At 44.0% G+C, this 23,629-nt stretch overlaps 1 protein-coding gene across 1 annotated transcript in view; it reads left to right on the top strand.

The window, feature by feature from the left end:
* Positions 1–22,202, top strand: part of RAB3IL1 (RAB3A interacting protein like 1) — a 54,056-nt gene extending 31,854 nt beyond the window's left edge. Inside the window, 12 exon segments of the mRNA XM_042444935.1 lie at positions 1,646–1,741; positions 4,636–4,711; positions 5,088–5,089; positions 10,101–10,236; positions 10,239–10,331; positions 14,283–14,324; positions 14,327–14,388; positions 14,516–14,625; positions 14,963–14,986; positions 16,323–16,419; positions 18,549–18,615; positions 19,793–22,202. Coding sequence (XP_042300869.1) covers positions 1,646–1,741; positions 4,636–4,711; positions 5,088–5,089; positions 10,101–10,236; positions 10,239–10,331; positions 14,283–14,324; positions 14,327–14,388; positions 14,516–14,625; positions 14,963–14,986; positions 16,323–16,419; positions 18,549–18,615; positions 19,793–19,875 — 888 coding nt within the window. The 3' untranslated portion in view covers positions 19,876–22,202.
* Positions 22,203–23,629: the final 1,427 nt, after the last annotated feature.

The raw sequence follows: 23,629 nt of genomic DNA, 5'->3' as shown, positions 1-23,629 counted from the left end.
CTAAACAGTTCTGCCGGACGTGACTCTGCAGACGCAATACATGCAGAGGAGAAAGAATTCTGCGCTGCATTTATTGCCTCTGTATAGGAACAAAGAAACTTCCTATGCTGAGTCCTGTCAGATATGAGTTGAGATTTTTGCCAGGCACACTCTAGTCATTGTCCAAACTGCTTCATCTTCCTAAGTTCTTCCGTATACCATGATTGGCGATTTGAAGTGGGTTGGAAAGGATGCTTGGGAGCAATCGTGTCGATAGCTCTGGTAAGGTTGATGTTCCAGGTGTTGACCAAGGCTTCAACAGAATCACTAGCATTACCAACCAAGGAACCCTCCAAATATTTCTGGAATCCTATTGTTTCCATTAGTCTTTGAGGGCGGACCATTCTAATGGGTCCTCTACTCCTGGTGAGATGAACAGTGGCTCTCAATCCAACCCTGACCAGGAAATGATCCATCCATGACAGTGCGGTGGTATTAATTACCTCCACCCACGGATATTTCTGCTCCGTGCTGAAGACCACATCAAGGGTATGACCCACATTGTGTGTTGGCCTGGAAACCAATTGGGTTAGGCCCATGCCTGTCATGGAATCCATGAATTCCCGAGCCGCACCTGTTAAACTGGTCTCGAGTAGGATGTTGAAGTCACCCAGAATTAAAAGTCTGGGCGACTTCAGCAGTAACTCTGAGACCAGCTGCGTCAGCTCAAATAGGGAGTCTGTAAGACAACGGGATGGACAGTAAACCAACAGAATCCCTATGCTATCCCTGGTCTTCAGGCTTAGGTACATACACTCGAGGTAGTGTATTTTCTGGATAGGTATCCCGGTCAAGGTAAGATTATCTCTGTAGACCAGAGCCACTCCACCCTCTCACCCACTTCCCTTTACCTGCTCAATAACAGAGTACCCGGCTGGGAGAGCTTGATTCCAAGTGATGGCACTATCACCCCCCAGCCAGGTCTCTGTAAAACAAGCCAGGTTGGCTTCCTCATCCACAAGGCTCCCTAGCCTACTTTGGGTATAGTGTGAACTGAAGGCGAGATCACTTTCAGATATCGAGACTGCCTTCCTTTGTAACAAAATTTCACATTGTTGTTACCACCATATTTTGAATGCTATTTGTTAGAGGAATAGTAAAATTGAAAATAGAATTAAAAAAGAATGTAACCACCAATTATAAAGATCCAGGTTTTACTGTTGACCACTTCAGTTAAGAAGATTTTTTGGGGTGTATCTACACTGTAGAAATAATTCTGATTAACACTATATTAAGTCGTGTAGCGCCTTACCAAACTAAAAATCCCAGGATTCTGTAGGATGGAACCATGGCAATTAAAGTGGTGTCAAACAGCATTATTTATACCATGTGGATGCACTCTTGGTTATCGGGTGCATTTAAAACCTTTTGGCTGAGGCCTTGGAAAGCTGCTGGAAGTTAGACTGTACTGTGGTAGAAATGCCTTTAATCTGCCTCATTATTTAATAGCCCATTATATACATAAAGTTCTGAATTTGAAAAGATACTTTTCTGCAGTACAACTCCCCAAATCTCACACTAATGTGGTAAATGTGAACTAAAGTGTATATGGGGAGTCTTTGTCCCATGTGTGTTGCTTTACTTCCTTGTTTGTTCCCTTTTGCAGGAGCTGAAGTTGAAAGATGAAGAGTGTGAGAGACTTTCAAAAGTCAGAGAGCAATTGGAGCAGGAGCTGGAAGAATTAACAGCTAGCTTGTTTGAGGTACTGCCTTCTTCTAAATTAACAGCAAGCTTACTTGAGGTACTATCTTCTTTCAAACCTGGAGCTACTGCCTGAATATCTAACGTGTGCCTGACATTTCCCACTGTGGATATGGATATCACATGGTTTCAGGTTTTTGTCATGATATTATACGCACAGAAAACTAGCATGTTAAGAAGAAATTCTAAACCAGATGACTTCCTGGTATCATAGTTTTTTGTGAAACTGATAATATGGGGAGCAGTGAAACATTTATTTTCCTCTGCGCTCCCACCTGAAATAGTAAAATCCATGTAGAATTTATAATCATATACTTTTTCTGATCTTGCAGTTCCTCTTATGAGAACTGGGTATATTCAAAGCAAAGATAGTGACCATTATTCCTTCTCTTAATTATACAGTATTCCAGCAGATGCATTGTCTCCAACATTATAAAGGGTCCCATTCTCATTAGAATGAATTATGTTAATCACACCTGACTTAAGCACCCTTGATTTAAGATTAAGAAATCTGTCCTCCAGCTCATAGGCTTGGGCCCATGGCTTGGGCCCAGGGTATCTAGAGGACCGCCTCTCCCCATATATTCCGCCCCGCACACTCAGATCATCTGGACAGCTGCGTTTAAGCGTGCCAGAGGCAAGGTTAATATCTACATCAAAGAAGGCCTTTACCATCCTGGCCCCTAACCTCTGGAACTCGCTACCAGCCGAGCTCCGTGCTGTCCCCTCCTTAGCCCAATTTAGGAAAGGATTGAAGACCCTACTATTTGAGCAGGCATTCTCCTAACACCTACCCCGACTATGCTTTGTTCCTCCCCCTTGCCAGTGTGGCCGCTGGCAGAATTGTGTTTTTAATCTGTATTTAATTATGTATCATGTATTGTATTGATGTTGTAAACCGCCCTGGTATTTGATAGGGCGGTATATAAATAAACATTTTATTATTATTATTATTATAGATATGTACTACTTTTCTCTAGTTCCTAGTGCTAACTTTTCATGGTCATGGATTAAAGAGAGATACAACAGTCACCTTTTCCAAGGACGCAACTATTTTATGCTGTTGAAGCAAAAACAACAGAGTCCTATGGTATCTGAAAGACTAATAATTTATTATAACATAGGCTTTTGGAGACCTGAAAGCATAGGTGGCCAACTGCATGGAAGTCAATCCCCTCCCCATCCATCAAAACAGGATAGCTTATGCTATAATAGATGTGTTAGTTGTGCAACACAATATACTTTGAAGCCTTTGTCTTCACATTGACATGGAACTGATAGAATGCCCTCTGCAGGTGATGCATATGAAAGGTTTGCCATACTTCCCTACCTGATATGTGCTGCAATTTTCCTTCAATTTCCTCAACTTTAACAATGCTGGCAAGGAGCAGATGGCCCTTCAACCTGTTGTAGAGCCACCTGTTCATCATATTTGACTTAAGGTTAAGAGAACTCTCCCTCTTGTTATAATCTCTGTGGTCTCATTGAAAGCTGACTCTTCAACATTGTTTATTAGTTATTTATTTTAAAAATGTTAATATACTGTAAATCCTTGACTAATAGTCTCCAGGCAGATAATTAAATGTAAATAGAAAAAAATAAAATAAACTCAAGCCAAAAAAAATTATAAAGGCAGCATAAGACAATCTGCAGGAAAAAGAGGAAATTTCATTTTGTGAACAACATTCTAAGCTGCATGAGTACCTAGTCCTGTGTACTTGCATAGGTTGAACTGTTCATAAGGCAGAGCTTTCCTACTCCAAATGAAGAAGAATATTTAAGTGAGAAATAGCTGTGATCTTTGACCTCCAATAATTTAATGAAATACTGAGTGTATTTTAATGTTCAACAAGAAAGAAACAGGGGAAAATGTCAGTTGAGAACATATGGCAAATATTGTCATGAAGAAAAAATGCTCATATATTACCACTCATTTCTGTGCTTGTGTTAATGTTGATGATCTTTGTAAAAGGTGACTTTAAAAAAAACCTTCCACATTGGGGAAAGATTTGGAATAGTTAACAGTGGCCTGCTCCAGACTGGTGCTTTGCGCTGGCCTGGACACATACATAGTAGGTTTGCCCGGGGGTGGAGTGTCCACATGCCCCGCAACCCTACTACGTGATGGCGCCGTAATCATCGCGGCCTCCCGTCCACATGGGGGCCACCATGATGATGTCATGCACGCGCCACGTCCAAATGGCGTGGCACATGTGTGACATCTTCGTGCTGCCCAGGCCGTTTAAGGCGGTCTGGCTGCGGTGCGAGAAGGAGCTTTGAAACAGAGTTCCTTCTGTGCGCGTGCCTTGTGCCCGCAGCCACCAGATGGCTGCGAGAACAACGCCAGGGATAAAGGGGCTAAACAGCCCCTTTCTCCCATGGCTCTGGCTCCCGGGGTGTCCAGGGGCATGAAACCCCAAGGACACCCCTTTTCCGTGCCATGGAGAAGCGGCATTTTGCGGCTTCTCCGTGGTCTGGAAAAACTCTGGATTGGGGCTGCAGGCCTGCTGCTGAGGCTGCCCTGCCTGCAACCCAGAGTGAAAAGGGGCAGGTGCAGGCTGCCCCAAAAGGGCAGTCTGTACTGGGCCAGTGACTGCATCTGCACAGGAGATATAATCTGCTTTGACCCCATGTTAACCACTGTGGCTCAAGGCGGTGGAATTCTGGGAATTGTAGTTTATTGTGACACAAGACCTTTGCTCCTGGAACGCTACAATTCCCAAAATCCATTGCCTTGAGCCTTGGCTGTTAAAGTGTGTCAAAAAAGCTGGTTCTAAATAACTTCCTAATGTTACAATTCACACATGTGGAGCCATTTTATTATTTAATTTTGAGAACCTGATTGCCCTGTATGCAGGTATATTTTCTCCCTGTTTTTTTTCCTCTCTCTGACAGGAAGCTCATAAGATGGTGCGGGAGGCAAACACCAACCAAGCGGCATCAGAGAAGCAGCTGAGGGAGGCCCAGGGAAGTGAGTCTTGACTGCCTTGTTGTGTGTGGCTCTTCACAAGTCCCATTGACTCAAGTCCCAGGGAGCAGAACCAGGCTTGCGACCCACCCCTGATGTTATATGTTTGGAAGGATGCCTGAGTAAGGAAATCTTTGCCATTGGCTCTCTTGATGGTTTGCTATTATGTCGTCAGGATTCTACCATATGTAGAACTACTAATTCGTACAATGGTTCACTACAGGCTTGACTTTTCAGACGCTGTACTGAATATGCAGATGTTGGAGGCTGGAGCCGGAAGGGCATACAGCATGTGGTTGGACCAGTGGCCACAATCTCATTCTCCCTCTCTGTATGTGGAGATAATTGTAAACAGTTCTAATATTGTTGGAAGTGGCAGAAGTGCTACTCTCGGTACATAGTAGTTTGCATGAGCAGGAGTATTTTATTTTTGCTTTCACTTTATTCACTTATTTTTCTCCCCTACGGACCCAATACTGTTCATAATATAAGTTGAAAAAATACAGTTAAAACAATGGGTAATAAAAAATAAACAATTTAAATAAATAGTCATATATATTAAGTTAAAAAGGCAGTTAAAAAACATGATTAAAAAAAATACAACACACCACAAAAAGCCACTGCAGCTTCTTTTAGAAGAATGAAAATCTACTTTGCTGCAGGGGGGCATTCCTTGCTCCCCTTAACAACTCAGTCAGTCCCTTCCTGGCTGCCTTTTAAAAGCCAGAAGGGCACAGGCCAGTACACACGTGGTAGCTTTCACTTCTCCAAGAATCCTGTCTTTGTCCTCCACAACAGAAGCAGGAGCCAAGTTTGCATCCACTGGACTTTATCAACACCACATCCAAGTCAGAGTGGATACAAACAATTCTATCTACAAAGTGTTGTTGAAATATTTGTACTGTCCACATTCTGTTCTTGCTTGGCAAAGTGTAAAAGGCCCCAACCACTTGAGCTATTTCTATGGGACAACATTGTGCAGATGCATGGTGGCACAGAGGAGTGTTTATCACCACTTCCATAACATTGGGTTCCCAATGGGCTTAGCCTGAGTTATTTGGGTGCTCCAAATCTGCCATCATTGCCGTAATCTTCATCCCACTGTGTTTTATCGTTGCCAGCTTCCGTTAGACAGAAAGATAGGCTCTTCAGGTTTCCTCACACAGTCCTTTGCCAGCTCATTATGCTGTTGTTATTTCTCACTTCATCTACATTTTTCCCAGTCCTCTAAGGTGGAGAGATGCCAGGTAGCTTTGATCCAAAAGCAAGGGACAGCAGGCATGGCTCCCTGTCTCTTGACCTAGCTTTTGAACTAGCTGTTAAATCTCCATGTATTTCTCTTTAAGATTAGCTTTCTTATTTAAACAAAAAATAGGCTCATGTGATTACTGTCAGAGAAAGTAAGATAATTACCTGTCTGCTGTTTTGAAAAGGCTTGATCTGCATACATGCATACGGTGGATACCAGACTTTGCTAACTTATCAAAGGCAAGAAATACCTCCTGGGTGGTGACTCCTTATTGGACCATGTCATGATTTTTCAGAAGAATTTTATTTTGAAACCATGCAAAGTTCTTTCTAGTATGCAGCTCTTAGAAGTTTTTTTTAATCCTTTGTCAACCTGTTGCCTTAGTGCTGTTACCTAGAACACAAGAACTTATTTATTATTCATTGTTTTTCCTGATTTTTGGAATGACTCTTCAACAAAAGGGTGAATGAGCAAAAAGTTTAGGGGAGGATGGACACGCGGCAATTTTATTTAAACAGTATGTTGCACTCAAATGCAATGAATGTATTTTAAAAAAGGTTAAAAACAAAGCATGCGATCTATAAAAGTAATTCAAGCCTGTGCCCACGCCCTACAGACAAAACGTAAATGCAAAGACCATATAGCTCAAAGAGCATGAATCATAAATACAATGAAACAATCTTGGAAAGGTACTCATAAGATGTTGGGGACATCCCGTCTCTATGGGTAGCTGTAGCTCCTAAGGGACCAAAATCCTGCCTGAAAGAATATACATGCAGGCAACTTTAAGATATAAAGTATAGTCCTGCATGTATATTTTTGCTATTACTTATATGCAATGTATGTGACCCATTTTCATTTTATTTTTACAGTTGTACATGACACTAGAGAAACACATATGTCGAAACGCGTTTGGTCAACATTTAATTTGTAATGGGCATACTGTATTATCCCTTTTAATTTTGTATTCTGTGCACTCTTCTAACCTGTTGTATACCCTTAATCCATTCTGTGAGGCACAAATGAACTGATATTTCTTGTACTGTATATGTTCCCATGGGGATTTGCAGTTTTTCTGGCCCAGTATGATTGTTCATTTTACGTTTATGTCTGTAGGGCGTGGCCCACAGGCTTGAATTACTTATTATGATCGCATGCTTTGTATTTTAACTTTTTTAAAATACATTCATTGCATTTGAGTGAACATACTGTTTAAATAAAATTGCCGATGTCCATCTCCCCTAAACTTTTTGTCATTCACTTGTTGTGTTTGTTTAGGGATTCACCTCCCAGCTTTTTTCCTCTCTTCAACAAATTTCTAGGCAATTTACGGTAAACCATGAATATTATAAATACACACCAGTTCAGAGGAAATAAAGTACAGATATAAGATAAGTGCTGAGAACTAGACCTGTCTCAATTTAACTGTGAAAGAAGTGAAAAACAGTTAGCACAGTGTAGATGCTCTTGGAATCCTAGGGGCCCTTGTAGGATGTCTAGTCCATTTTCCTACACAGTTACTCAGGAGATGAAGCATCTCCACCAGATAGCTATCTCTCCTTTGCTTCAAGACCTCCAACAAGAGGGACAGCCTCTAGGCAATAAGCTGGTTGACAAAGTGGCTGTTACCCTCAAGGCTTTTTCTCTGGCAGTTCAGTCAAAATCTGTCTTTGTTGATCAAAGGCCACAAATATAGTCAAGTCTACAGGGTATCTGGAAACAAGTCTCTATACTCATCTGTGTGAAAGGCTTTCAGATGGCTGAAGAGTCTTGCTAAACCAGTTTGTATGTGAGATGGTATGCTGAAGATCAGTAATTCCTTGCTGATATGACTATCTTGTAATCCATTCCTTGCCAGATTTTGGTAGAACCAGCTTATCTAGAGCTACTTGTTTGTCCAAAAACTCAGAGGCACTGTCTAAAAAGTTTCTGATAGGGACTGTAACTAGCAGAATAGAATAATAAAATGATTCCAGTATTATGCAACTACAGCACACCATCGTTGACAGGGCTAAAGCAAAGCATCTAAAGGCTCTTCTGTTGATTTACAGTACATAACTGAATTTTGGAGTGTATTCAGTCACTGGATTTCATGAGATTGTTTAATTGGAGGTTTGTGTGCGCTTACATTTTAGTCTTTCCCCTCTCCTCCTCTATTCATTCTCTTAATCTCATTCTCTTCAGTCTTTCTCTCTCCCTTTATAGCACACCCACACACAGAGTTAGACTAGATATTTGTGTAATATTCCAGAGAAGTATTGCACCAGAACTATTCAATTTATTTTACTTACTGCCTTTGGAAATCATCTCCTGTGTGGCTTTGCAATACTCTCAGGCAGAATCAACTGCAGTATATTTTGTCTTTGTGTGTTGCTTATTGCATGAGTATTCTCCAGAACTAGACAGGCTGTCTAATAACAACACCACAAACACTTTGGCTATCAGCAGCGCTGCCTAATCTTTTTCTGTTGCCCCTGGTAGGACTGCTTGCGGCATAATGAAATCCTTTCTGCTTCCCTTTAAACTCCTTGGGTGTTTGTCCAAGCAACAATCTCTAACTTACCTTACCTTGAGGTTTTCCTCTTGGTGAAAGGAGGTGGCAACTTAAGCTAGGGGGAAGTGACTGTTTCTATGACCTTTTGGCATGTAACGGATACTTTGATTGGTTCTCAGGAATATTTGATGTTCTCACACTTGATGTGTGTATGTTCCTCTAGTGATGGGGGATGAGAGAGGAAGGCAGAATACAGGTTTCCTCTGCTTTCTTGCCTAACACATTTTGATAGCATCATGAATGCTTAGTGGAAATAAAATATTTTCACTGGGAAAAATTGAATTTTTCTTATTCAAAAATTAATTCCAATATGCATAATTATTGTTGTTCGTTATGTGCATTTCAGTTGACTCTAATTTATGACAACCCTATCACAGAGTTTCTTGGCCAGATTTGTTCAAATGTAGTTTGGGTTTTCTTCCTCTGAATATAGCTGCAGCACCTGGTATTTGAGAGCCAGCATGGTATAGTGGTTTGAGTGTTGGACTAGGTTTCTGGAGACCAGGTTCAAATCCCTGCTCGGCCATGGAAAACCACTGGTGACCTTGGGCAAGTCACTTCTCTTCACTTCAGAAGGAAGTAAAGTTAGCCCCTCTAAACAAATCTTGACAGGCAAACCTGTGATTTGCCATAGGTCAGAAAGACTTGGAAGCACAGAAGAGCAACAACCTGGCATTCCCTGGCAGTCTTCCATCAAGATACTAGCCTGACACACTTAGCTTCTCAGATCAGACTGGATCTGGCAGCCTAATGTGCTTAGTCTATTCACATTTCATTTTGTATATTTTATGCTACTTCTGCTAGACATGGACTAAAGTGTGGTGTGGAGGGCGTTAGGCATATGTCACTAACCATTGGCAATCTTGTCCCGATTCATTTCCAGTTAATATTTTTTGCCAGGTATCACTTAAGTTTTCAGTCCTGTCGTGGTGCTTTAAGGAACAGTAGATTACATTTAGAATAGTAAGTGCCGAGATGTTTAGGTTGCTCAATTCTGTGTCTAGTGCAGGTTTCTTCATTGCCCAAGAACAAAGGAACCATTGGACAGCTGTGCAATGCCTTCCCTTGGAGGTTTGACTGGTGGGCAATGTTGGCTTCTTTTCAGTGCCAAGCCAAACATGGCCTTTTAGGAAAGCATTCAGCCTGTGGACTAATTTACTTCAAAGTGTACATGTTCATGGTTTAAATGGTTGCAGTTGTTTTTAACTGTTGTTTTATTTAATACATTTTATGTTTTTAAATTATTCATGGTTTCCAATAGGGAGGTTTTTTAAAGTGTTCAGATTGTAAACTGCTCTGGGAGCCTATGAAAGGGTGAGACAGAAATATTTTAATAAAAGAAGTAAGTAAATAAACCATGTGCAGGGATGAAGGCTCATGACTAAGAAGTCCCCATGGTCTTAGAGACCATAATTGATTGGATTGGGTCTTGGCCATGCTGTCTGGGAATCTACTGAGGTATCGTTCAAAAAATAATCTTTCCAGCTTTGGGAAAGGGTAATAGTCCCCTTCTGAACGTCCTATATAGGCTCACATCTTTTGAATGTAGAATGTGCTATCAGTGGTGACTTCTCTGGTCCTGTTTTCAGATTGACATGCTGCAGGCAGAGGTGGACTGCTTTAAAGACCTGGTAATAACATCCACTCCTCTTCTCCAACCGGGAGTTGCACCCACAGTCCAAAGCCCCTCTAAAGCAGTCTTTAGAAAAGGTCACGGGCGGAACAGAGCACCAGCACACCGGCATCATCAGCTGCCCCCCAGACCATGCCTATGGAACCAGTCAACAGTGAGTTCAAAGAGGTGGTAAGTTTTTTGGCTAGTGCTAAGTCTTGGGAGGATAAAACAAAGTCCCATGAACTGTGTCCTTCATATGGGGGGGAATGAGTTCATGGCCCCTGGGATGACAAGATCCTTCCTCTTGCAATTGCAGCCCCTTCTCTGTAATACAGATCCCCACTCCATTCCAACTCCTGCAGTTGACCTCTTTTTGTTGACTACATGAGCCTACTTAGGTTCCTTTGCTGCCCCCAGGTCAAAGTCAATGAAAAAGCAACAATCATCCTAGCAATATGGATGTGAGGGCCTGAATACCACTGTAGGGAGGAACCTGACAGTGTTCATAGAATCTGCAGTGCAGTTTTTGGGAAATTACTTTTTAAGACTAGAACTTCCAGAAACCTTCAGTGTAGCTATGTGGTGGAGGAATCTAAGGGCTGAGACAGAGGGCAAAATTAGGGTTTGGGAGCGCGCAGCAACCCCACGCTCCCGAATCCATATTGGAGCATCGTCTTCATCATGGTGGCCTCTTGTCCACACGGAAGCCATCATGATGATGCAAGCAGGCGCTGTGTCCGCACGTTGGGCACTGCGATTGCATCATTGACACAACACAGCGCGCCAAGGGCCACTGATGGCAGCACCTCACGCACACCCAAAAGAACCACTTTTAGTGAGTTCCTTTTGGAATGGAGGGAGCCCGCATGTTGGGCTGCGGGCTCCTCCGGAGGTAAATGGGGCTCCACTGCCCCTTTCGGGTGTCTGTCAAGCTCCTAAGAGCTTTAGTACCAACCCCACTCCATTCGAGGTTTTCACTGCAACTCACTTTTATGAAGCATTTTCATAAGAGCTTGTACCCTTCTGGTGAAAGTCTTGCTCTCTCAGTCCCTTTCTCCCTCTCACACCATTTTGCTTCTCTCCCTGACTTTCTGTCTGTCTGTCCTTTTCTTGGTACTCTCTCCCCTTTCCCTGCTTCCTATATTGTCTGACCCTCCCTTCCTCAAAGTCTGGGGTTCCCTCTCCCCTCTCTGCTTCTTTGTATCGTTCCTGCGAAGCTCTCCACATCACCTATGAGCCAGTGGCAGTCCCTGGCAGCAGAATCTTCCCTCTCTTCTTTTTTCATGGCAGGTAATCTCCTCACTTGGGTGGCTGTTGGGTGACGCACACCTCCAATGCATGGTAGGAGATGCAGTTCATGTCCTTTTCATACCTGTAGGGAAGAAGTAATTTTTAGCAGGTGCCATTGCTGTAATAAATACAAGAAAAGTCTCTGCCATAAAGGCTCTGGCATCCTTCACATCAAGGATCCTTTCATAATAATAAAATAATAATAATAATAATAATAATAAAATAATAATTTATATTCCGTCTTTCCTTTCAAGGATCTAATCCAGCTTTCCCTTTCAAGGATCTAGCACTATGTTGCGCTTTCACTGCCATGGTGATGCTTTGTGGAATCCGGGCACATATAGTTTAGTGAGGTACTAGAGAGTCTTGTCTGACCATTCTAAATATCTCTTCACCAACTACAAATCCCAGGGGGCCTTTCACACTGCCTAATTCTAGCACTATGATTCACTTAACTCTCATGTTTTCATCCTTTGGAATCCTAGGATTGCAGTTAGGTTAGTACTTAGAATTCTCAGCCAGAGAGCTTAGTGCCTCTAACCAAACTACAAACCTTAGCATCACATAGGATGCAGCCATGGTGGTTAAAGTGGGATAGTAGTGCTATAAATGTGTAGTGGAAGCACCCCAGTTCATCCAAGATGCCATTAAGGTACCAGGGATAAAGTAAAGCAATTAGATTTGGGTGCAATAGCTCATGGTCATTCCCTTCATTTTTAAGGCCTTTTGGACCATTTTAGGTCCAGAGAGCCTCTTTTTAGGCAAGTCCATCCCCCCCCCCTTTTTTTTTTAAAGGGCCTTTCTTGGGCTTAAATTGTCTCAGGGATAATGCATGGTGGTAGTGCCCCCAAACCCTTTAGAGGGCATTTAGGGGCATTTTGATACAAGAAACAATTGGATAAATTTTGCAATTTCATTTTACCTCTGGGGGTCTCAGTGGGCTCAAACTTGGTGGAAATGCCTTCAGCACCTCCAGAGGTCATCCCCCCCCCCCCGGGTGTTGCACTTTGACAACCCCTGGTTGATGTTCTGTTCTTTTTCTCAAATATGGTTGGGTAGGGAGAGGAGACCATTTGCTCTTAACATTCTGTTTTGGAATGCCAAAACTGCTAGCTTATTTTAAAGAGCACTCAAGACAATGTTCTGTTACTTCTTAATGTGTTTAAGTCTTTTATAGCAGGGCATGCTGAAAACAGAAAAGCAGGCTGACAGCTTTCTTTCTGAAAGGAAGGAATCTGCAGTTACTACTGGATGTTGAACTATCACATTTTATAAACAGGAGTTCTGCCAGGAGATCCAACCACAGTGACTGAGGTCTGAAGAATGATGGCCTGCTAGGAGGACAATGAAATTGAAGAAACTTTTTTGGCAGCTCCAGTGGCCAATCAGTGGCTATTTGGGCTGAGAAGAGCAAAGTCGCATCCAGCACCCATCCAGCTGCAATTGCACAACTGGAAAAAGCTGTTTTGCAAGGAGACACTGCATGCCTCCTTGCCCAATGGTGCAAAAATCCGTATGCAAGTTTTCACTAGGAGGATTCCAGCCATAATGTCAAGACAAAATGGATTTTACCACTAGATGTGGTGGTAGATTTTAAAGGCATACAACTATTGGCAGAAAAGCCAAAATCCCACAAATCCCTCCCCCCTCCAAAGGCTATCTATTAGCTCATAGAAAATAATCCCAGAATTCCATAGCATTACCAGGTAGTTAAAGTGGTGTGAAACTTCATTAATCTGCAGTGGCAGTGCAGCCTTCAATAGTTTCAAAGGTCGTACAAGATCCTTAGATTAATCTGGTATTAAAGTGGATGTAAGGAGCATTACGCCCTAGTGCGGTTTCCCCTGACATGGCCCTTCCTTCTTCCTATAAGCGAGTGTTGTTGTGCTTGAGTGTGGGCTACAACACTAGAAACCAGATTTAAATATCTGCTGACCATTATTTATTTAATTATTATTTCATTTTTATGCTGCCTTTCTCCCCAAAGGGACCCATTTATATATTTAACTTATATGAAGCGCTGAAATTTACACAGCGTGACACAATCTTTTTAGTTAGACGTTCCCTGCCTCAGCTTCAATCTAAAAAGACTGAAACAAGGAGAAGGAGCTCTAAGCCAAAACCATGGGAATCCACTGAATGATATTGGGCAAGTCATACTCTCAGCCACAGAGGAGGCGAAAATCTCATGACAGGATGCCATAAGCTCTAAATGACTTGAAACACACAACACAAACACAACAAACAACTATATGTCTAAGCAGGGGTAGGCAACCTGCGGCCCGCGGGCGGATGTGGCCCGCGAGGCCTTGGGACCGGCCCCACCCGGTCCTGCCACCGATTGCAGCTGGGGCCTTTAGGGGGCAATTGTCTATAGAAGCCTCAGAAACATGCATTTATATTAACATTTTTTAAAAAATCAGCAATTTTTTCGCGTGTCCTCCATTTTTTTTTTAAAAAAGTGTCTTCCATTTGAAAATTTTGTCCTACATTTGTCCTGGTTTATTATATATTTATTTTTTTAAAAATTATTTAATTATTTATTTTTTGGCTTGGCCCCCCCCAGTTGTCTGAGGGACAGCAACCCGGCCCCCGGCTCAATAAGGTTGCCTACCCCTGGTCGAGTCTATCAGGTTCTTCTGTTGGCCTACAGGTTAAACGTGCTGCTTGTTTACCTCACAGGAGGTTCAGTGATGTACTAGTTACTCTGAGATATCCATTTGGAACTTGTAGGTGAACGTTGCCTTGTTTTTCCATCCCCTCCTCCCTCCCTCCCTCCCTCCCTCCCCCCTCCCTCCCTCCTCCATCCCACCATCCATCCCACCATGTTTCTCGTCATACGCAGATGGATTCCATCTTGTTGCAGAATTCCAGGCTTGGAAGGAGTCTCCCACTTTGGATAAATCGTGTTCTTCCTGGAGAGAATTTACCAGGAAGACGTGGGGCCATGTCTGGACTTCACCAAGCGTGAGGTGATGTTGAAAAGGAATCCCTCTGAGATTTCTGAAAGTTGACATGCTTGGCCTAGTTCAAACATTGCTCCCACTCTGGTATTTGCTGTGAGTTGATTGGATCCTTGTCTCTGTTTTTTTACTGCAGCTCTCGGAACTAGTTCAAGCAGCCGTGGAGCAGAACACACTTACCATTGACCTGTAGCTACCCAGCACTTCCTGTATTGAAAGTGTCAGCCATGAATGCGGTGGACCAAAGTAAGAACATATCAGCTTCCTGACTTTCTCCCCTTCCCACCCTTTGTCCTTCCCTTCATATATGCAGATAGGGAAACCTCAGTTAACACTCCCACTCCTTCATTTGATGACAGAGCAGTTCTGAAATCCAATCAAAATCAAAACAAATCTTACTGATCTCAATGGGGCTGCTCCTAGGTTAGTTTGTATATGACTACACCTATATTATTCAATCTGAGCTTTCTTTCTCATGCTCAGCCATGCTTTATGCAACGTATCATTCCATGCTAAGAAAGATGAATCCTGTACATAAATATTTTTATCCTGATTTTGCTTCCTCCTCTTTTTCTTCTCACAGTGGGTTCCGGTCCCCAGTTGTAACGTAAGTTATTCTTTAAGGCCAATGAAAAAAAGAGTTTGCATCATTAATAAGTTACTAACTACTAGTTGTTAATGGCTTTGAGGCTGGAGCTAGTGATTAATTTTTTTAAAAAAAAATCCCGATTGTTAATCCATGGAGGAACAGCTCAGTTACAGCACTTTGAAACTGGTGCCTGGATTTCGCAGAACAGCCTTTAAAGCCTGAACAGACCTCTGTAGTAATAACTTTCAAAGTTCCACTGGAATAATACATTAACTTAGCTTTCAGAATAGCTTTCACTTCTCAAACTATAACCTAATGTTTCACTAACATCGTCCAGTTTCAAAAACCTTGATGAAAGAAACCTTTACTTCCTAGTAATTTGGAAGGCCTCATGTCACATAGCGTAACACCCAGTTGTTTTCACACTACGTAATATAGCATTGATTCCATTTAACTGCCATGGTTTTGTCCATGGAATCATGGAATTACTGTTTAGGGAGGGCATTGAGAATTCTCAGTCAGAGAACTCTATTCTTCACCAAATACTACCAATCCCAAAATTCCATAGGTATAGCCAAAATCCAATAGAGGGGTTTGGTATGGCAGTGATGCCAGTGTAGCTGTGCCTTAGCTGAGCTGCACCATCCACATACGGGATTACCCTGTTGTAAGATGGTTGATGACTTGCATCATACTAATGTACACTGGTGTTGTCCAGTGGCCACTAAGTGCCTCAGTCAAAGAGCAGTAGGAGAATGTATCATGCCATTCCTTAAAATTGCAATCTCTTGCACAGCATTTATACAGCAGAACTACAATTGTGCACCTGTACTCAGGATAAGTATTTATTCAACATCCTGAAAAGTACCATCACTGCTATAAGGGTACTTAACACCAACAAATGCCACCAGTAAATTCTAGCTTACATATCCCTAAATTCTCCCATCACCACACACACTATTCACACTATCACATGGGAAAACTGTACAAAATCAGGGGTTTAAACAGCTATATCTCAGGCAAAATGGGAATTCACAATTAGGATTTTCACTCGTTGCTATTAAACAGGCCTAAAGAGGCACTATACAGCAACAAATCATTCATGGGGAAATCCTGAAATGACTTGTTGCTGTTATTGCTTCTTATGGTCTCTTTATTGACTGTTTAATAGCAATGTGTTGAAAACCTTAATTGTGAATTCGTGTTTGCCTGGGATAATCGCTATTTAAATCTATGATTCCCCCCCCCTCTCTCTCTCTGCCTGTCTCCCTTCCTCCTCCAACCTTTCTCTTTGAAGAGCTACCTTTTGATGACATGTTGCTTTTCTCTGTATTCTCACCTTTCCTTTTTACAGGAAGTGTGCTCTGAGCGGCCTGTCTAGAGCTTGCAGGCATCGCATCAAACTGGGGATCTGGGAAATATACTACATTTCACCTTCCTGCAGGGCCAGGGTAAGTCTCCAGAAGTCCAGAGAAGGCTGGCACAGAAGAAAGGGTAACAGTGACCTGTTACAGACAGCCAAAATAAAGCTGCTTCGAGTCACATGGAGGTATGGTGTTTCAATGATGCATGCGTCTAAGAGTCCAGAAGTTGCACCAAAGCCACACTCCACCCTAAGGACTGGAGCGTGGCTTTAGTTGGCTTCTGGACTCTTAGGATGCATGCACATTGAAACACCATACCTCCTGTGACTCGAAGCAGCTTTATTTTGGCTGTCTGTAACAGGCCAGTATGTCCCAAGCAAAAGTTCTAATTTCAGCATGTCTCTTTGGCAGTTAACATGTGCCACTTTTCTAGGAATGAATGAACTGGGTTCCGCCAGATATTGCTGGAGTGTAACTCCCACTGCTTCTCGCCATGCTGCCTTGGGTTGATGGAAGATGTAGTTTAACAATGTCTGGAGAGTTGCACATTTCCCATTCCTACATTATAAGACATCAGTTTGTCTTGCAGTTTGACTCAGAGCATTATGAAAATCTCATCTCAAAAGCAACAGAATCCAATAGTGGCATGAATAATAACAACTTTATTGTGCCAGGGACTTCTGTATGAAGATATGAGGCATCAAGTAACTGGTGAAGATACCGGATATTTTGCAAGTGGGACCTTAAATAAATTGAGGTAGTCCAGCTTCATTTCCAGTGGGAGTGCTTCAGTTTAGGGTTTCAGCCAGCCAGCCATGTCTTCTGCAGGAAGTCAGGAGAGGGATTCATACAGTCTTTGAAATATTGGTGGAGAGTAGCTCCCAGCATTCTTTCCATCAACTCTTCTGGGCAGCAGTCCAACATGATCCCCTTCGCACATTTAATGTGGAATGACCCTAAATAGGACACATAAATGTTCTATTTTTCAATCCTAGCTGGCACTCACCATTCAGTGGCTACTAAGAATGCTTAAGCCTTGGGCAGTTTTGTTCAGGAGCTTGGTTACACTTGAATGTATGCATGTGTTCTGTGTCTGTGTACATGTACATATATACATGTAGTTTTGGATAGCTGCATATAGACATATTTTTGCAAAGCTTGCCTTGCCCCCCATATACTCATACAGTATTTCTGTTCCTCAGTTGTACCATGTTGATTCTGTTTCTGTGCCAGTACTCGCCCTCTGTGTTCAGATTTAGAAGAAGTGAAATCGATACGTAGTCAGTGGTGTGGTGAAGTCAGGCCTCACAGAATCAAAGTTCCAAGACTTTTTGCTTAGCAGGGACTATAATATTATCTGTCAACCCCCCTTGAATTCCCCTGTTCTCTCTGACATCAGCAGCATTTCCAAAGTAACTAGAGGGGAAATGGGTTTTCCCAGCAATTGTACTGAACTATCCTTGTTGTAGTTCAGACTATGGCTAGCAGGACTTTACAAAATGCTTTTTCTTGGTAGAGATGAAAACCAGTAGAAATCGTTTTAGATCCTTGCAGCCACCTCTATAGTTGTATGTACTCTCTTGTGAGAAGTATGGAACGGGTGGGCAAAGTGTGGCCAACAGGCCATCTAGGGTCTTCTAGCATGTCATTTCCCCCTAAAAAGTGACTCTGTCACTTCCTGTTCTGACAAAAAGGTCTAAAATTGTCTGCCCCCGTAAAAACATGGTGAAAGTGTCTCGCACAGTTCTTAGTGGGGCATTTTAGGGAAAAACCTTTTTTGCTTTGTTTTTTTGCAATGTGGTGGAGAAGTGCACCACATTCTGGTGCATGTGCACGTGCACACACAGACACACCCTCCCTCCCTTAAATCCACTTATTGTAAAAGCTTCTTAAATACACATTTGCATAGAGCCAGCATGTTGTAATGGTTTGAGTGGTTGAACTAGGACACTGGAAGACCAGGGTTAAAATCCCCTCTCAGCCATGGAATCCCATTGGGTGACCTTGGACAAATCACACTCTCTTGGCCTCAGAAGAAGGCAAGGGCAACCCTCCCCCCAAAAAAATCCTACCACTAAAAAGCCATGATAGACTTACCTTATGGTTGCCATAAATCAGAAATCACTTGAAGGCACACAACAGCAACACATTTTCATCTGTATATTTTTGTCTGAATCTATATATTACAAATACTTATGTTGTTTTTTCTCTTTCAGATTACAGCAGTATGCAACTTCTTCACCTATATTCGCTACATCCAGCAGGGACTGGTGAGACAGGATGGTAAGTAATCAAATATACATTCTTATGTGCCTTCAAGTTGGCTCTGATGATTCTGTTATAGGATTTTCTTGGCCAGATTTCTTCAGAAAAGGTTTGTGATTGCCTTCCTGTAAGAGGGAGAAAATGTGTCTTGTTGAAGATCACCCAGGGGGCTTCCATGGCTGAACCCTGGTCTCTCCCAAAGTCATACCGCAACCCTACATGATGCTGGCTCTCTCAAGTAATCAAATTGCTCCCACCTTTCTGATTAGGGTGGGCTGTCACGCCCTGTTATGTAACACAGAAGGCTATAAAACCAACCCAGTTCCAGTAAAGGAAGACTTCTGAGCTGGATCTGACTTCCTGTCTTTTCATTCAGAGAATGTATAAGATGTTTCCAAATGGAAATCTATTCTTTCAATTTACATACACATCTGCTCAATGTTATCCATGGCAGATGGGAAAGGAATGATCCCAATCAGTTGGATGTGAGATGAAATGGAAAGGTGGAGGTGGGGAGGATTGAAGTGAAGGCAATGCAGAAATGTTGAGAGAAGTTTGTGTAAAATTAGAAATGCCTGGAATAAGATGTTTGATTTGAATATGATGTTAGGTTGGTAGGTAGGCTGCTTCTGATAGAACCTGAGCTATTTTAAGCCAAGAGCATTTATTGGTCAAAAACTGCTGTTTGAAATTCTCATTCACAGTTACCTTTTAGATTGGCAAGTGAGTAGCAGAAATTGAAAAATGCATGGTTAAGTAATGAAGTATGATAGTTCTGTATGTCTGATCCACAAGGGAAGCTGCTTTGCCAGCTCTTGGCTCGCCTTCGCTATGAGAGGAGTTTCATCTGAAAGATGTTGCTGATCCTGTTAATAGAGCCCTACGGTGACACAAGACTAGCAGAAGACCTACTTGCTCTCTCTCTCTCTTAGGCTAAGGGACTCACTTTGAATCATGAAGTTGATTTTCCAAAGAGGGAGATGTAGGTGGCTCAATAACAGCCTTCCAGGTATTGTTGGATTGCACCTCCCATGGAACATCATCTAGAGCAGATGGGAGCTGCAGTCCAACAACATCTGGAAGGATGTTATCTGCCCATCCCTTATGTGGAACAAGCAAGTCTGCTTCTTGCCTTCTGCATGGATCACTGACCTTCACCCCTCTTCTCTTTCTTTCTCTGTTTTTTGCCTTTCAGTGGAACTGATGTACTGGGAAATCATGCGGCTCAGGAAGGAAATGTCTATGGCTAAGCTGGGTTTCTATCCCAGTGAGATGTAGCTGGGAACATGAATTCCTGGAAGGATTGTTTGTCCTGCAACTCCCCTGCAAGGCAGGCAGAGGACTTGGCACAGTGGGTCTGCTACTATTGAAAGCTGCCTGGTATAAACTGAATAGATGAGAAGCACAGGTTTTCCTATTAAGTGATTCACTGCGCTTCCTGACAGTGCCTATCACAGTACAGATTTGCCAGGGGGCCACCAGTTCGCTGGTACAACTGAGTGAGGCCACCTCTGGACTCTTCTTCCTTTTACTCTATGCATTCCACAGCCAGTATATAGGTATAATGTGTGTGTGTGTGTTTGTGTGTGTAGTCTTAAATGATCTGCTTCTGCAGGTCCTAAGACCTCGGCTGGGCCTTGGTCTCCCTATCTGCTTGCAAATATAATCTGAGAACACAAATATACTTGGGCGTTCCTGCACAACAGCGAGAGAAAGCGAGAGTCGAACTCAGAATTCCAGCTGTGCCAGTGGGAGGGGAGAGAGAAGGACTGCTCTCCAAAGGCCAGCACTGCACAATCATTTTCCTTGATAGCTGAAAAACATGTTTGTGAGCAGTTCCATGCTTTCCCAGGCAGCTCTCCTCCTTCAGCGAGCTGAGTGATAAAGAATGCTTTTGATTCTGTTTATAGCGCAGGGTTTGCCTTTTGGATTTTGGAACAGATGCTGAACCTCAGTGGACAAAGACAGGCCACTCTCGGCCAAACTCTCTGACTGGAGCCTCCTCAGTTGTGGTGAAAGGATGGGGAAGTTATATAAGACAGTGGCCCACAAACTGTGCCAAGGTCAGCTGCCTGGGGCTGCGGATGTTGGATGGTTTTTCCACTTTAAGTTGGCTGCCCTCTTAGATCTCTTGGGAGAAGCTCTCCTCAGCTGACATTTTATTCTATGCAGATTCCTTAACTGTGTTCTGTTGCTCTGAAAGGACCAGCAGGAATTGTGTTTCCATGATGATCTTGCATTATCCCGTCCGCCACATTTGAGCCACGCTGTAGCTAATGATGCTACAGACTGTAGTCCCAAGTATTCCTCCATTCACATTAGAGGAGGGATGGGGGAACATGCAACACTCCAGATGTTACTTGACCACACACTTGGTTCTAAATTTGTAGATCACAGAACTGGAGGACCAATTGAATGCTGATGCAGAGGGAAAGTCTTAGAATTTCATTTTAGAAGTTTGAAAAAAGGAGGGAAGAATGAGGTTTCTTTTCTGGAAACTCTGCTTGGCTTCTCAGACGAAGAGTTGCCAGAACTGGCTTTTATCAGGTAGTAACACCCTTTGCCCCTTTTCCCCATTCTAATATTTATTCCAGGCCAGTTGGCAGCTACTCAGTCAGTAAAGGGAAGGCACTGTGCACTCATCTCAGCTGCCCTTATGACTGAGGGGGTTGCATCATCTCTCCTTCCATCAGGCCAAAAACAAACCAAAAAACAAAACTACCTGGCTTGCGGCAAAGTGTTTTGAGCACCTTGTGGCTGCTGCATCTTTGGCTGCTCATGCTGTATGGTACACCTGGTTTTGTGTGTAACCACTTGACTGCAGCTTTCCCAGTTCATCTCTCTGTCAATTTATGTAGGAAATATTCTCCTGATCTTGGGGTACAATGGGGTTCTGTGCAATGACTCTTAGGGCTTTATTGAAATCAATTACTCTTTTTGGTAATCTCTCCTTTAGTATTACAGGTAAGTGGCTGTCCAGTTGGACCTTGGTTAGTAGAGTAGAATTTGTAGGTTCCCTCCTGCTTTGCTGCTACTCAGTGCTCCGCCTCCTGTCCCAGGGCTTACTATCCTCCTGATCACTTGTAGTGGTACTTGCATGCAAAGGATTATAGTCAATATAAATATATTCACAAAAATAGAAGCACTTCTCCCCACAGTTATACCTGGGAGAAGATATTATAGGAATAATGCTTACAAGAGAACATTCTGCAAACAACACTTGACTCTTCTTATTTTGATGAAGCTTCCAGTTTATAAAAGGACGACCAGTATCCCAGTGGATCCTGACATGCCCCAATCTGCTCAAAACACACAGTGTACTCTTGATATCCACTGGGGTTTAGTTCTACCCTGACCCCCCATGGATATCAAAACCCACGGACACTGAAGTTCCATAAATACAATGGCATAGTAAAATGATGTCCTTTATATGAAATGGCAAAATCAAAGTTTGCTTTTTGGAATTCATATATGTTTTTAAGTATTTTCAAGCCATGGATAGTTGAATCTGTGGATATGGAGGGCCACCTGTATCTTTTGACAGACAAACATGTTAATGTCCAGTATGCATGCACCTTTGAGACTAAGGGATGGCTCTGTGCTGCCCCTTTTCCCAGCAGAGAAGGAGCCGAGCCTCCTTGATATTGGTAACTCCGCCTCTTGGCACCTGGTAGGCAGGGAGATAAAAAACAAAGGCCAGGGGCCGCCCCCCGCCTCCATGGGCGGAGTGACCCCTTGTATCTCCAGTCTGCTTCCTGCCTCGCTCCTGCTAGGACGCATCTTCTTCAGCTTCTACCTATTTCCGAATTTGGCTCTCCCCTGGCTCACCTGGCTCTTCCTCCCTACCTTTTTCCCTACCTTTTTTCAAAAAAAAAAAAAAAAAGGGGTTTTTCTCCTATCCTCCCTTCTCCTTCCTCTCCCCCGCTCTCCAACCCTGCCTCAGTGATGGACCTTGCTAGGGAAGACAGCCCTCAGGGAGAGCCGGCTTCCACCCTACCCGGGCCAGCCCCGGCTTTGCCGGCTGCGGGCCCTGGGTCTTCGCCCTCGGAGGGACCGGTGGAAGGGCGGCAGCAGCCGGCAGAGGGGACCCCCCTCCCTTCGGCTGCAGAGGCTGCGGCCTCCCAAACGACCCGGCTAGGGTCCGTTCAGGGAGAGCCCATCCCCGTCGACTCTGATGACCTGGAGGACAGCGTGAGTAACCCCCCATCCCCTGGGACGGTGCGGTGGCTCAGGTCCTTTATCCGCCGGGAGGCCCCTTCCTTATCTAGGGCCCACCGGTCGGAGACCGACCCCACAGGTTTGCGCCCCTTCGCTGGCGCTCCGGGCTGGGGCGGGGGATTTTTCCCGGGGGAGGGCCCCTCTGGATGTGGCCAGGCTCCTTCCCCCCCCTTCGGCCCCCCATCAGGCGGCGTTTTTCCCTTTCCCCCCGGCGACCCCCGCGCCGCGGAGCCGGCTACTGGGGGCCGCCATCTTGGCCAGGCCCACGTGCAGGGCCGCATGGCCCAGCATGGGGGCCGCCATCTTGGGGTGGACCCGGAAGTCCGCCAGGAAGCCCGCGGGCCGTCCCATGGGGGCTGCCATCTTGGGTCAGACCCGGAAGTCCGCCAGGAGGACCACGTGGTCCTCTCTGGGGGCCGCCATCTTGGGGCGGACCCGGAAGTCCGCAGGCGCGACCATGGGGGCCGCCATATTGTGAGCGACCCGGAAGTCCGCCAGACCAGCCACGCGGTCCACCATGGGGGCCGCCATGTTGGAAAAAACCCGGAAGCCCGCCAGCTGGGCCGACCAGACTCGGTCGGCTCCCAGCCACTTCTAGAAGGGGTCGACAGGCCCCCCGCCCACCAAGACCCCTCTCAGCCCACCACTAAACCGCAGGGCAACAAAAGGAGAGCTTCCTCCTCTATCCCCGACAGGAGGGCCAGGACTTCCAGTGAGGGTTCCGGGGGCCACTGGGATCCGGTCTCGTCTGGTTCTAGACCAGATGAGGCCAGCGACTCAGGCTCGGGTTCTGAATCAGAACAGTCTTATCGCT

This window comes from Sceloporus undulatus, chromosome 1, assembly GCF_019175285.1.
Source record: "Sceloporus undulatus isolate JIND9_A2432 ecotype Alabama chromosome 1, SceUnd_v1.1, whole genome shotgun sequence".
Lineage (NCBI taxonomy): Eukaryota > Metazoa > Chordata > Lepidosauria > Squamata > Phrynosomatidae > Sceloporus > Sceloporus undulatus.
Note: the sequence above shows the minus strand (reverse complement) of the source record. Positions and strands in the feature narration are given on the sequence as shown.